This window comes from Malania oleifera, chromosome 9 (genome assembly GCF_029873635.1).
Source record: "Malania oleifera isolate guangnan ecotype guangnan chromosome 9, ASM2987363v1, whole genome shotgun sequence".
Lineage (NCBI taxonomy): Eukaryota > Viridiplantae > Streptophyta > Magnoliopsida > Santalales > Ximeniaceae > Malania > Malania oleifera.
This window is the reverse complement of record NC_080425.1, coordinates 86,834,813-86,849,812: the sequence shown is the minus strand read 5'-3', so window position 1 is coordinate 86,849,812 and position 15,000 is coordinate 86,834,813. Positions and strand designations below refer to the sequence as shown.

The 15,000-nt window shown below is 37.5% G+C and overlaps 1 protein-coding gene across 1 annotated transcript; it reads left to right on the top strand.

Moving 5' to 3' along the window:
* The first annotated feature begins 7,735 nt into the window (after positions 1–7,735).
* Positions 7,736–14,319, top strand: LOC131164964 (linoleate 13S-lipoxygenase 3-1, chloroplastic-like). Its single transcript, XM_058122532.1, has 8 exons — positions 7,736–8,468; positions 8,901–9,181; positions 10,864–11,101; positions 11,503–11,838; positions 11,934–12,127; positions 12,522–12,823; positions 12,923–13,186; positions 13,295–14,319. The coding sequence occupies exons 1-8, from the start codon at positions 8,087–8,089 to the stop codon at positions 14,049–14,051; spliced, it is 2,754 nt and encodes a 917-aa protein (XP_057978515.1). The 5' UTR covers positions 7,736–8,086; the 3' UTR covers positions 14,052–14,319.
* Positions 14,320–15,000: the final 681 nt, after the last annotated feature.

Sequence of the window (15,000 nt, the reverse complement as noted above, 5' to 3'; positions counted from 1 at the left end):
TTTCCTAGAGGGCCGACGAGGTTAAGTCCCCCCTTACAGGCCGCACAACCCTGTCATGAGGGGTCAAATCATGACATACAGAGTTCCAGGGATAAAGCACAGTTATGTATATGTATACAGTTTTACAGTATTTAATGAATATAGTATGATATTAGCAGTATGAAAAGTAGAAAACTCATATGATACAGTTATGTTTTAAACTGCAAAAAATGTAAGTTATGCTTTACAAATTTATCATTTTATTACAGCTCAAATGTTATTTAAAGTATATATGTAACTTAGTCGCCACACACTAGTAATAGCATATTTCCACTTACTAAGCGTTGACTCATCCTATTATTCCAACATTTTTCAGGTGAGCCAGTTAGGCGAGCGGATCAAGCTCGCGGATAGAGATTTCTTAGTTACCCTAGTTTCAGGGTAAGTTGTTGCAGGGTTTTATATTTTTGAGTAGATATTACTGGAGAGATATGTATTATATGGCTATAGTTTGGAAATATAGATTTCTAGTATTGTATAGTATATGTGGTTGTATGACTTATGTTTCCACTGCATAGGTATGATTGTATTTATATACAGAGTATAAAAAAAATGATATAATTTTGAGGTCATTACACCCTCAGTGTATCAACCTCAAAATCTTGTAATTACATTTATACAAATTTCCCAGTAAAACACTGAATTACCTAGAAAATCATCATACTCACATTTCGTGAATCTGCCTATTCATAATTTCCTAAACTATAATTTACCGGGATTTTTGGAAAAATAACTGACTCACTCGAAAAATGAGCAGCTCGAAAGCTATCCCAAGTATAGGAGTTACGTCGTGTAATATTAAGCCCAAGGGCTAGATCGTCTCCTCAGGGAATGCGTTTAAATCTCAGATTTTACGTTCGTCCAATCGAAAACAAAATTGTACTGAACTCAGTTCAGATTCGGATTTTTCAAGATGATTCAATTTTACTTTTGACAAATTAAATAACACGCAATTTAAATCCTAAAACGCAATTTAAACTAACATTCACTAAATTAAAAAGCAAGAATGGAAACCCTATCCTACTTAAGGAAACACTGAAACATGCATTAATTAAAAATGGCAACTTCAAACAAGGAAATAGAGTATGCAATGGAAACTCAATCAAATACGCACACACACGCAATAAAAATTGGACCTTTAACACGAACACCGAACTCGAATTAAAATTAGACCATCAATCAACCTAAACAATAACATGACACAAGAACTAAAAAAAAAAAACACGAACTTTGTATTTTATTTTAGTTTTCTATATATATATATATATATATATATATATATATATTTATCTTAGACTTCATTAATTGAACACATAAATTCAATAAACTTAAATGCTAAAAAGAACTATAATTAAAAGAGCATCTAAATAAATGTTAAAGAAAGAAGAATATAGAATAATAAAAAAAACAAAGCCTTTAATAAAATTCAATGAGTAAAGACAAAATAACAATTAACATAAAATAAATAAATAAATAAATAAAAACAAGAAGAAGAAGGAGATCAAAAAGAGAGAGTAAGAGAAAACAGAGCATGGCCGAGAGGAGCTTGGATAGCTGTTGCAGGAGTGGACTGGGGGTTGCAGCAGAGGCCATGGCTGCTGGTACACTGTTGGAGCTGTTGTGTGAACTGCTGGTGTGGTGAGGTTGCCGGCAGCACTGGTGCTCAAGGAGATGCTGCTGCTATGGTGGCTCTCGGTTGTGCTGTGGCTGTGCTCGGTGGACTACTTGTGAACAGAGAAGGTTGCTGGGCAGAGGGGCCGAAGGTGGCTGCCTGTGGAGGCTTCGGGCAGCTGCTGTGGAAGGCTGGCCTCGGGTGGCTGGTTACAGCAACAAGGTTGGGAAGGAACAGCACAAGGAGCAATGGACAAAACAGAGAAAGGAAAAGAGAAGGCTGATATTGAGAGAAACCCGAAAGACAGAGAGAATGAAAGAGAGAGAACTGAAAAGAAAAGACAAGACAAAGAAAAATTAAAGAAGAAGAAGAAGGAGGAGAAGAAGAAGAAGAAGAGGAAGAACAAGAACAGAGGCAGCGTGAGAGAGAGGAGGCTGCGCTGGAGGAGGGACTTAAAAAGAGAAAAAAGAAGAAGCCCTACCCAATTAGCCTACCCGACCCGGCTATGCATGGCCGGGTCACATCAACTATCCATTTTTTTAATTTTTTTTTATTTTATTTGTTCTCTGTTCGTTGCAAATTCTGCTCTTTTGGAGCCCGTATCTCACAAAACTCAAAACATGAAAGTTGTAGATGATCCTTTTCTCTTTCTCCATAAATTTGAATCATCCCGATCGGAGCTCGGACGGAAAAGTTATGTACAAAATACAAACAGGTGTTGGTTTTGATTCCTGGGAATTTTCCTGCGACAAAAAATTACCAAAACTTTATAAATAGTGCAATAAAGTTCAAGATTGATAATTTTGGTACTTTATTAAAATATTAAACAATTTTAGACATTTAATTAAAAATATAAACCGTAAAACCCGGGTTAAGCGTCCAATTACGCAGTTTTGACGTGTAATCAATAACCGCTGAGGTCCTCAACCCAAGCCTATAGGGTCCCAAAAACACCCTAACCCTGAAATCATAGCACCCTATTTTTACTCCATAAAAGACCAGTATATCCTCATACAACACAAAATTTGGGTTCAAGTAAACCTGATAATACTGGAAATACGAAAATAATCTACTTACCCTGAAATTGGGATGGTGCCCAAACTTCTCAAATCAACATTCTGCTCCAGTTAGGTTGTAAAGAATCTCCCCAAGAGCACCGTGGTAGCTTCTCATCGTCAAATCGGGGAGAAACAGAGCCAGATTTCTAAAGAGAATGAGAGAGCACTGAGTTTCAAAGAGAGAAAATATGGTAGAGGGAGATTTTTCACGTTGAATTCCCGATTCTGCATATTTATAGGTGTCTTGACACGTGGCTTCGTCAATGAGACATGTGGCTTCGTCGACGATGTGAAGAAGGTGGTTCATTGATGAAGGAAAAGAATTCATCGACGAACCTATGGGTTTGAAGAACCCTCTCTCGATATCTTTCCATCGACGAACCCTGAACTTCATCCATGAATATTAGAGGGAGTTGATCAACGAAGTCAAGACATTCGTCGACGAGCCCTGCTTTACTTTCTTTAAATTTATCCTTTTTCTCTATTATTTAATTATGAAAATTTTTAGGTCTTTACAGTTTGTATGGACTGAGTTAGTTTTCTTTTATTTTGCTGGTTTATAGTATGGGCATTTGGAGACCTGTATGTATGATGATAGTTTAGAACTCTAGTAATGTATTTGAGGTGGTTTAATTAATTTCACTAAGTTTATATGACGTTATGGTATCAGAACTTGGGGATTTTATTAAATAACACCCCGGACAACCACTTCAGGGTTCGAGGGCGTTACAGTCGAGGTGATTTTAGTTACCCATGGGTCATTTCTCTCCTAACAAAAGTATATTCGAGATCTTCTTTCTCACACCAAGATGGATGGAGCTAAGGCAGTGATGACTCCATTTGCCACAAAAGATATTCTTCATCTTCAAGATGACTATTTTCCTGCTAATCCAACTGAGTACCTCCGAGTTATAGGAGCTCTCTAATATCTCTCTCTTACTCGGTCCAACATTGCCTTCCCAGTCAATAAGTTGGCTCAGCTCATGCATAAACCATCTCAGCTTCATTGGACCGTTGCCAAACATGTTTTTTGATAGTTGAAGGGTACTTTTCATCATGACATCCTACTTAAGCGCACTGGGAATCTCACTCTTCAAGTGTTCTTTGATGCTGATTGGGCCGGTGGATACCAAATCTTCCACCTCTTCCTATCTTATCTTTTTGGGTGATTGTCTCATTTCCTAGAGCATACATAAGCGGCGTGTGGCTCGTTCCTCCACTAAGGCGGAATATCGGACTCTTGCTTCAGCCACCTCCGAGCTTGTTTGGATTCTCTCATTTTTTTCATGAACTCGGTATTTCGATTACTAAGCCCCTGTGTTGGCCTAACAAGGCTTAGAATCTTATTTTGATGATAACAAGCCAAAGGAACTTAACATGTTTTACTAAGATAAGTTTCAGGGCTCAAAAGCTTTCATGAAGAGATCAAGCTAAAAAATTCTTATAAAAATCAAGTTCCTAAAAGATCAAACTCAAATGTTGAAATAAGATTACATATTCTTAGAGACATGGCTCATGATAAAGCAAAAGTCAATTGAAGGAAGAAGCTCAAGAATGAAAGCAAAAACATGAAGACTTAGTGATAAAAAAGTCTTAGTCTTTTACGAAGTCTCATGTAAGTACTTCAAACAATTTCAATATGGATTCATGAAACTCTTAGGTTAATTACTTGGACCTAAATACCTTTTATAATACTTGGAAAATAGTTTTATAAGGTTAAAAGTTATTTCGAAAAGGTCAAAATTAGTTTTGGAATGAAAATCACCAAAACAGGATTCTCCAAATTCCCTTTTTTTTTTTTTTCTACATCTGCATTGATTAGCATTTTTATCTATTAAAAACTCTTTATCTTAAAAAGTGTTCAACATGAAAGTTGTGGTATTTTTGCTTAGATTTATGTTGATACCAAGATCATCTTATTTGGAGTTGTATAGATAAATTTATGACCAAAATACTAAAAGGTGGTCGAAGCTGGCAACACCTCAGGCGGCTGACTATGTATGCTCAATCGACTGAACATAAAACAGTATAGGCCCAATTGACTGACCCTGTACTGACTTCAAAAATATACTAATTTAAAAGGTCTAGGAGACTGGCCTTCAAGTCCAGTCGATTGATCTTCGTAAAATTCAAATTTTAACAGCAAAAGAATATTTCCAAAAGTGATTTCTTGTGCTCCAAACTTTATGAAAACTTGGGAGACTCTCCAAGTAACTCGGGCAATATGAAAAATTACTTTTGTAACTCTATAAATACATGATTAACCCAAGAATTAAATCACCAACATGCAACAATCAAGCTATATACTCTCTACTTCTCAAAGCTATTGTGCTAATCCCTCGCTGATCAACGTGCTATGATTTTGCTGAAAAGCTCACGATTCTTTGCACGGTTTACTGAGTCATTAAATCCAAGAAAGAATCTCGGAGATAAATTACCTAAGCTTCATCTTTCTATAATTTTTTTGATTGAAGTATATTGTTCTAATCAATTATACTAATTAGCTCTTTTGAGAGTGTTACTTGTACACAAGGTTCTTGTTTTTATTTGTTGATGGTTCAAGTGTTTGAATCATTGTACCGAGCATGGGGTATCGCTTGGAGAGGGGATTCCACAATAGTTCAAGGAGTGTACCGAGCGTGAGGTATCGCTTGGAGAGGAGGGCTCTATCCTACTTGAAGGAGTGTGTAAACAGTTTGCTCCACCCGATTAAGGGAGCGGTATAGAGAAATCCTTGGGTGGTTTGCCTAGGGCGAGGACGTAGGCGAGGATAGCTGAAACTCGTAAAATCTTGGTGTCTTTCTCTTCCCTAAATCTTTTATATAAATTGTGTGGATGCTTACTTAATTGTTAGAAATAAATTTGTTATTGGAATTTGCGGAAACCTTAAAGAAAGTACGCTGTTTGATAAATATCAAAGTTTGCGGAAACCTTAAAGGAAGTACGTTGTTTGATAAATATCAAAGTTTGCGGAAATCTTAAAGGGAGTACGTTGATTGATAGATATCAAAGACTGAATTTTGAAAGACTGCTGAATTTCTAAGTTTGATTCTTTATCAGCATACAATATTGTTTGTTGGATTGACATATTCAAGAGTAAAACTAAAATCTGATATTGGTTTCTAAACTATCTTAAATTGATTCTCAAATTTGATTAGCTGTGTCTTTACATCAAAGATTTGAACTTGAGAGTGAATATTAAATATTGGCTTAAATCAAGGAATCTGATTGGATTAAAAGTTGAATTAAATCTTGTATGATCATCTCATCTATCTTACAAGAATTGGTTGATTGGAATTATCCATTGAAGATATCACTTCTCATTGTTGAAAAGAAAATATAATATGAAATTGTTATTCATTGAAGTATTGAAAATTAAACTGGTAACATCATCCTTACATTACAATAATTAAGGTGGTTAATAAGAGTTTGATTGTTGGTGAGATTGTAATCAACTCAATCTTAAAATGGGATAAATACTTAACTAAAGGAACTTGTAAAACAAAGAGTTTGCAAATAAATTTTAAAAACCCAATTTGTCCCCCCTCTTGAGAGTATACCTTACTTTTTACCCCGCATTTGTTTTGTAATAATATTGGTGTTACTCAGTTGAGTCTTAATCCTGTTATGTGTTCACGAATGAAGCATATTTCTATTGATATTCATTTTGTTTGTGATATGATCACCAAAGGTTTGCTGCAAGTCTCTCATGTTAGCCCCCACGATAAGCTTGCAGACCTCTTGATTAAGGCTTTATCGTATCAGAAATTTCACTCTCTGTACTCCAAGATTGGCTTAACTGATGGCACACCTATCTTGAAGGGGCGTATAAAGGAAACTATGTAGTTTTCCAACGAATCGTCGACAATTTCTATATACCATTTGACGGTTTCAAACTAACTGATATCTGATAGTTTGCAAACATATTAAATTCTTAAGTTGTATTACTTGAATATTTATTTGTATTTAATAGTTTAGGATCTTCTTGATTTTGTATTTAAATACTTTTGAATTTGTAATAACTATACCTCGTACAAGTCCTATATATAGGACATCTATACATCAATGAAAATGTTATGCGTTTTCTATACAATTCGCACTTCTTAATTTTTGTAAGTTCTATTTTTATAGTTGTGACTTTTAATTGCTAACTTTTTGGAAAACATTTAAAAATCATTTTATCATTTTAATATAATTATAATTTTTTTAAAATATATTGAAAGATTAGTGATACCAATAAAGTAATTAAACATTTTAAAGATTTATTCATTGAGCTTTATTAGATATTTTATAACTATGTATATTATCTTGTTAATTGTTGTTTTTTCCCCCCTTTACTAGTGTCTTCACGTGCAACTTTTAGTCTATTGATTTCCACCAAAAATTCGACTAAATTTATTTTGATCCAGACATGTATTTCCTTGTTATTGTGTCATAAAAATATTCACATTATTATTTATTTTATAATAATATAATTTTAATATAAATTTATCAAATTCTTCAGTAATAAAATAGATAATTATTTTATTATGCAAATCAAATAAAATCTTACATTTTATAGAGGAGTGCAAATCACTCACATCTACTCATGACCTACTTCAATTTGACTCACTTTCTTATTCAACTCAATACGATTTTACTTGAGATTGAGTCGAGTTTGAACTGCTCGACTATTTTAGTAAGTCAAGCTCGAGTTATATAACACCAGAGTTTAATCTTTTAGTTTTATTATTTTTACATAGTATAAGTCATATAAAATGTATTTTATATTATATTTAATACTATGTATATATGTATAGTCAAATCAAATTCAAATACCTTATTGAATTGAATGTCAGACTCGACTGGGTACGAGAACACGCTTTCCTGCGAATTGCATGAGGTTGATAACGTGGGACTGTGGGAGTGCAACTTTGAAATGAGCAGGGATATGGTTGGCATTTCGGAGGAAGAGGAGGAGAGAGGAGGTCTTTCAAATTACCACGCCACTCTCACTTTCTCTATGGCTTCCCATACCGCGTCTCTCACTCGGAAAACTTGAACTGGGTTTGACTCGGCAACTAGGCCGCAGTCCATTTTGTCCCCCCAACCCCGCTAGAGCCTCCCACCGTGAAATCTCAATCACACAGAAAACACAAAAATACAGAGCAAAAGCAGAGACTCCCCAAACCAAGATTAAAAACGTGCTCAAACCCTCAGGTCCATTATTTTCATCATCAACACCTTTTCCTCCTTTTTCTATAAATACCCCAAACAACACCAAGCTCCTCACCACAACCCCCTCTTCTGTTCCTCCTGTGGCTACCATTTCTCTCTTCTCTAGCTAGCTTCTTCACGCCAACAACACTCATAATCAGTAGAGAGAGAAAGAATCAAGATGGCAGTGGCTAAAGAATTTTTGGGTTCGTCCATGGTGGAGAGATCTTCATTTGTACCTTCATCCAAAGTGCTCTTCGGTCATCATTTTGGGCAGAGGCAGAGCCAGTTCTGTGCCGCCCCTGTGTTGGTGCCTTTGGAGAGGAGGAGGTTGCAGTTGAAGAAGGTGGTGAGGGCGCCGGTTGCGGCTGTGAGTGAGGATTTGGTAAAACCCGTGCTACCTGCAGACGAGGCTGTGAAATTCAAGGTTAGGGCCGTGCTGACAGTGAGGAATAAGAACAAGGAGGACTTCAAGGAGACAATTGTGAAGCACTTGGATGCTCTTGCTGATAAGATTGGGAGGAATGTTGTTCTGGAGCTCATTAGCACCGAAATCGACCCAAGTAAGCCCTTTTCTCCATTTGGGTGCTTAAGAATTTTCAGTGATCGTACTCAAAACATGCCATTTTAATAAGCTTTTCTTTGGATTTCTTCTTCTGGGCACCGGCCTTTGTATGATCACACGCTCTACTTTTCAGCTCTTCATAGCTAACTTTGATCCCAACAGTGAAATTTTATCTGGGCGTTCAGTTTTTCCTTTTTTGGGGCTCTTTTTAACTTTTTTTTTAGCAAAACAGAAAGTGGTAATAATGGTGGTTTAACCCCTGCATAGCTCTGGATTTTTGTAACTAAGCATCAGGTTTAAGTCTTAATTTAAACTCATGTAAAAATTAGTAAATACAAAAATATAAAACTGTATTAAATTGTTATCAAATTTCGAACAATTTAGAACCTAATTAATAAGCTTCGAACTTTTTTCCCCCGTGTTGTTATAGAAACAAAAGGGCCAAAGAAAAGCAACGAAGCAGTGCTGAAGGACTGGTCTAAAAAGACGAATTCACGAACGGATCGAGTGAATTACACGGCGGAGTTCGAGGTGCAGTCGAATTTCGGAATGCCGGGAGCGATCACGGTGACGAACAAGCACCAGAAGGAGTTCTTCCTGGAGAGCATAACCCTTGAAGGCTTTGCCTGTGGTCCAGTCCACTTCCCCTGCAACTCCTGGGTGCAATCCAAGAAAGATCATCCTGGGAAGAGGATCTTCTTCACCAATAAGGTAATGCAATCTTTTAATTGTGATTATGATTATGATTACGATTTTGTAATCATTTTTTTAAATTAAAATTTTCCGCCATTTGATTCTCTCTCCATCCCCCCCCCCCCCCCCCCCCCCCCACCCCCTCCTCCACCTTCATTTTTCAATTCAATGGGTTCACGGACTCGCCAGACAGAAACAGGTGTTTAGATTTTGCAATCTTACTGTGAAGGGTAAAAGGTCAAAAGCTGATTTGTTACGTTGAACTATTTATGTGAAGGACTATAAAAGTTACATAACCTATAATTGCTGTTGTAATTGCTGGCTTTAAAAAAAAACTATTTTCAATTAGAAACCATATTTCCCCTCACTTCTCTAGCGATCCAACCCAATGCCTTCAACATAAAATTTGCAAATTATAATCGTTGAAACATTTAAATTCAATTTAAGTTGTAATACTCTTTTGCTCTACTTAATTTTTAAAATGGGACTAGGCTTTCTTAGTTCCTCTCTTAGGTTTTTTAATTGGGAGAAATGATTTTTATTTTTTTATTTTAAAATTTTATTTATTTCTATAGAACTATTTTATGGATTTAGTCTTTCAATTTTATTTTCAAATATTTTTTTTTTCAGACCCACTTGTAAGAATATATTTTTTCTTTTAAAGTCACAAGTCACGCGGAGATTAATTCTTATTCCAATCTCTAAACGTTGAATTTTCATAATTGATTGAGAAATCAATGCAGAATGTTAAACGTGGCGTTGTTTAGTTGAGTAAATAAGTAATTAGACTTAAACATGCACGTATAATATTCGATTAATGAGCCAGAATATTACCTTAAGCAACCTGATCCAACTTAGTCATTGTAATTTTCTTCTTACTTTTTATACATACATCATATATATATATATATATATATATATCTGTATTATTTTAAGATGAATGGTATGATACATGCCGTACTACAATCCTTTTTGTCAACTAGAAATAGGATGAAGTAATCCTAAGCCTAAAAGTCCTAGTTAGAAATTCAAATTTGATTCCATTTTTTGGATGAAAGTCAATTTTCAAATTTCAAATAGGTGACCAAAAAAATGTCCTCTCCGACCATTTGGTTCCTATTAAACACAAGATTTGTTGTCCTCTGACTTTTGAAAAGTTTCAATTGGATTCTCCTGTTGGAATTAGACCAAATTATGACCCTCTAAACCAAATTATTGACCTAAAACTCACTTTTCTCCCCACATGGCCCAGACTGGACTTTTCAAATGGGATCTAGAGCCCAGCCCATCCACAAAGCCCTCTATAACCTACCATGACTCATGCTCCATGCTACCCTTCATTATTTTTCTTTACACTTTAAATAAATAATATTAAAAAAAAAAAAAATCTTTTGGGGTTCCACTAGAAGTTATTGGACTCGAGAGTGAGGTTCTTATTTTAAAAATTAATTTTTTACTTTTGGAAAAATATTTTTTATTGCAGGTGAGAAGAGGTTTATAATTCAATGAAATTTTTTTTAAAATTTAGATTGGTATTAGGTTTGAATAAAATATCATATAAAATTATATTAAAATTAATTTAAATACATCCAAATAAAATGACTATGGATGCAACGCAGGACGGAATTTTATAATAAACGATTTAAGGATGGATGAAGTTAATTTTATTAGTTTTGTAATTGTTTGATTTGGGGATGCAGCCGTATCTGCCATCGGAGACGCCGGCTGGGCTCAGAGCTTTGAGAGAGCAAGAGTTGAAAATCTTGAGGGGCGATGGAAAGGGGGAGAGAAAATTAGCGGACAGGATTTACGACTTCGACGTGTACAATGATCTGGGAAACCCCGACAGAGGAATCGAGTTTGCTCGGCCGACGCTCGGAGGTGAAAGCATCCCGTATCCCAGGAGATGTCGCACCGGCCGTTCTCCGGCTGACACTGGTTAGTAGCTACCTCCGTACCTAGCTGGCTTCGTTGTTTTCTTCAGATTCTACTTTAATGCTTGTCCTATGTTTCCCACCTCGTGCGCACTTAAAAGTGTTTGTTTAAAGAAAAAGGCCACAGTAATGCGCACCACCTGTTTCACTGAAACCGGTTACGTACATAAAGCGAAAAAATGGAACAGCTTTTTGATCAATAAACCAATATCACTTTTACAATCCCAAATCACATTTGATTTTTGAAAACCTGCACATGGTTTGACAGCCTGTTTCAAATGGGTATATCAAGTTTTGTCTCACGTTTAATTTTTACTTACGAATATGCAAAAGATTTTTTTGTCCTTTGTGCCTAATCGATTGACATGGACTAATTCAGCGATTGCTTAATGGGTGTGGTGGCAGATATGAATGCAGAGAGTCGTGTGGAGAAGCCACTGCCGATGTACGTGCCGAGAGACGAACAGTTTGAGGAGTCGAAGCAGGACACGTTCTCCGCCGGGAGACTCAAAGCGGTGCTTCATAACTTAATACCATCCTTAATGGCCAGCATCTCCGTACACAACCATGACTTCAAGTTGTTCTCCGACGTTGACAGTCTCTACAAAGAAGGGCTCCTCCTAAAGCTAGGGCTGGAGGATGATGTCCTCAAGAAGCTCCCGCTGCCGTCCTTCGTCAGCAAAATCCAAGAGTCCAACCAAGGCAACCTTCTCCGTTACGACACCCCCAAGATAATTTCCAGTAAGCAAGCAAGCCCTTAATTATAAGTCTCATGTGAAATTAAATTGTATTTGAGAGCGTAAGTTTCAAATTGCATAGTCTATTTTTTTGTGCAGAGGACAAGTTTGCGTGGTTGCGGGACGATGAGTTCGGTCGGCAGGCGATTGCAGGGATCAACCCGGTGAGTATTCAGAGACTGAAGGAGTTTCCCCCTGTAAGCCAGCTCGATCCTGAAGTGTATGGTCCCCAGGAGTCGGCACTCAAAGACGAGCACATCGCGGGTAATCTCAACGGCATGTCAGTTCAGCAGGTACACATCAAAATTCAAAATTCACCCCACCCTCCTCTCCAATTTTGTCAATGGTCTTGTCTTGATCCTACATAACTAATGTACATGCATGCATCGTATTGACTTTAAAGCTTGTGTTCGTGAAAATTTTGAACTTCAAATTTAGTAATTGTATTGAAATCCTTTGCTCAGAAGATATTATAATGATATTCGACGCATGAAGTGACGCGGGGAATTGAAATTCACAAAAATTAACCATATCTGCTCACGAAATGCACCACATCCTCCAAAACAAGAAGATGATCTTTTGTTATTTATTTATTTTTTCTGTGTCCACCTTCCAAGTTAACTAGCTACTGATGATAAGGTTACATACACTGTCATAATTAATTAATTTACAAGCTGTGTTTTTCAGGCGATTGAGAAAAATAAGCTTTTTATCGTGGACTACCATGACATCTACCTCCCATTTCTGGATGGCATAAATGCTCAAGACGGCCGCAAAGCATACGCAACACGAACCATCTTTTTCCTCACCGAACTCGGCACTCTCAAGCCCGTAGCCATCGAGCTCAGCCTCCCCTACGCTGGACCCAATTCCCGCTCCAACCGCGTTGTCACTCCCCCAGCCGATGCCACGTCCAACTGGGTCTGGCAGCTCGCCAAAGCCCACGTCTGCTCCAACGACGCCGGCGTTCACCAACTCGTCCACCACTGGTAACTACAATCGCCTGCATATTGTGCAGTGTATACCAATGCATAGCAGAACAATACAAAATAATCAATGGTGAATTGAGTTAAATACTATGATCACAGGTTGCGGACGCATGCTTGTTTGGAGCCGTTCATACTGGCAGCGCACAGGCAGCTTAGTGCGATGCACCCCATATATAAGCTGCTGGACCCGCACATGCGGTACACCCTGGAGATCAACGGCCTGGCACGCCAGAGCCTCATCTGCGCTGACGGCATAATCGAGTCCTGCTTCACTCCTGGTCGCTACTGCATGGAGCTCAGCGCTGCCGCCTACCGCAACTGGCGCTTCGACTTAGAAGGCCTTCCTTCCGATCTCATTCGCAGGTACACATCGTATATATTCTCAACCTAGACTTGTTCGACTTCAAATGCAAAAATGAATCCCTCTTAACGTTCTAATTTCTGTGTGTGCGCGCGCGCGCGTGTGAGCAGGGGAATGGCGGTACCGGACCCAACGCAACCACATGGGCTAAAATTAGTACTAGAGGACTACCCATACGCCACCGACGGGCTGCTTATCTGGGATGCCATCCAAAACTGGGTTCGCACTTACGTGAACCACTACTACCCCAACTCTGGTGTCATCCGCAACGACAGGGAGCTCCAAGCGTGGTACGCCGAGTCCGTCAACGTGGGCCATGCCGACGTCCGCCACGCCACCTGGTGGCCCTCCCTCACCACCGCTTCTGACCTGACCTCCATCCTCACCACCATCATTTGGCTGGCGTCGGCGCAGCACGCCGCCCTCAACTTCGGCCAGTACGCCTACGGAGGGTACGTCCCGAACCGCCCGCCCCTCATGCGCCGCCTCATCCCCGAAGAAACCGACCCCGAGTACGTGAACTTTCTGTCAGATCCACAAAAGTACTTCCTCTCCGCAATGCCGAGTTTGCTACAGGCGACCAAGTTCATGGCGGTGGTGGACACGCTGTCCACCCACTCGCCGGACGAGGAGTACCTGGGGGAGCGGCAACAGCCGTCGATCTGGTCCGGCGACGCCGAGGTGGTGGAGGCGTTTTATGGGTTCTCCGCGGAGATTGGACGGATAGACAGGGAAATCGAGAGGAGGAATACTGATCTGAAGCTTAGGAACAGGTGCGGGGCGGGGGTGTTGGGGTATGAGCTGCTGGCACCTAGCTCGGAGCCGGGAGTAACATGCAGGGGTGTCCCTAATAGTGTATCTATATGAGTATATATATATAGTCCATATATATGAAAACCCATTAATTAATACATTTAACTTTATTTTTTTTTAGGTTCACTTGCTTTTGCTTTTTCTATATGTATGGAGAGATTAGCTAGTGGGTCTGAGGGAAATTGCACCATAGGGCTAATAGGGGTGTGTCTTAATTAGGGTACTTGTATATGTAATAGGACTTATATAGAGAAACACAGTGCATGCTGTATCATTTGAAATTTAAGATGTCAATAATATTTTTAAGTTGCATTTGTGAGTATGAATTTTAATAAATTTAAATAAATATTAATATAATTTTATATTATATTTTATATAAATTTAAAGTTTCTGTAATTAGGTTTATAAAGCATAATATTATTTCTTTTTTCAGGTATATTCAAGGTTCATTTAATTTCAAAAATTAAATCAAAAACAAAAATTATTCATCTCCTTTTTTACAATACTGTTCTCATTTAGTCTAATTCTTATTTGGAACTTGAAAGGAAGGAAAAAAGAAAATATAAAGAAATCCATTTTTCATATTTAGTTTTAGGGAAAGTGAGAAAGTAAACAAAAAAAATATACCAAATCAATGAATATAAATATGATTTTGCATACCATTTATATTTTTATTTTCTCAATTTTTAATCATATTAAAAGAAATTTTTGTATTTAATGGTCTTTGGTATTGAGGAAAATTATAATAAAAAATAAATTTTTCCTTCTTATTTTCCTTTCTATTCCCTTTCCCAATCAAAATCTTTTATCCGAATAGTCCTTTAAAAATGAATACATGAGATTATTAACATAAGATAAAAACATTGTACTCTAATCACTGAGATATTTTTTAGAGCTAATTTTGATTTAACTTGAGCAATTAATTATTTGTTCAACAAAATTAATAAGGACTACATGTTTAGATTGTTCTGATATCTTCATTTTGAGAGAGAGAGAGAGAAAC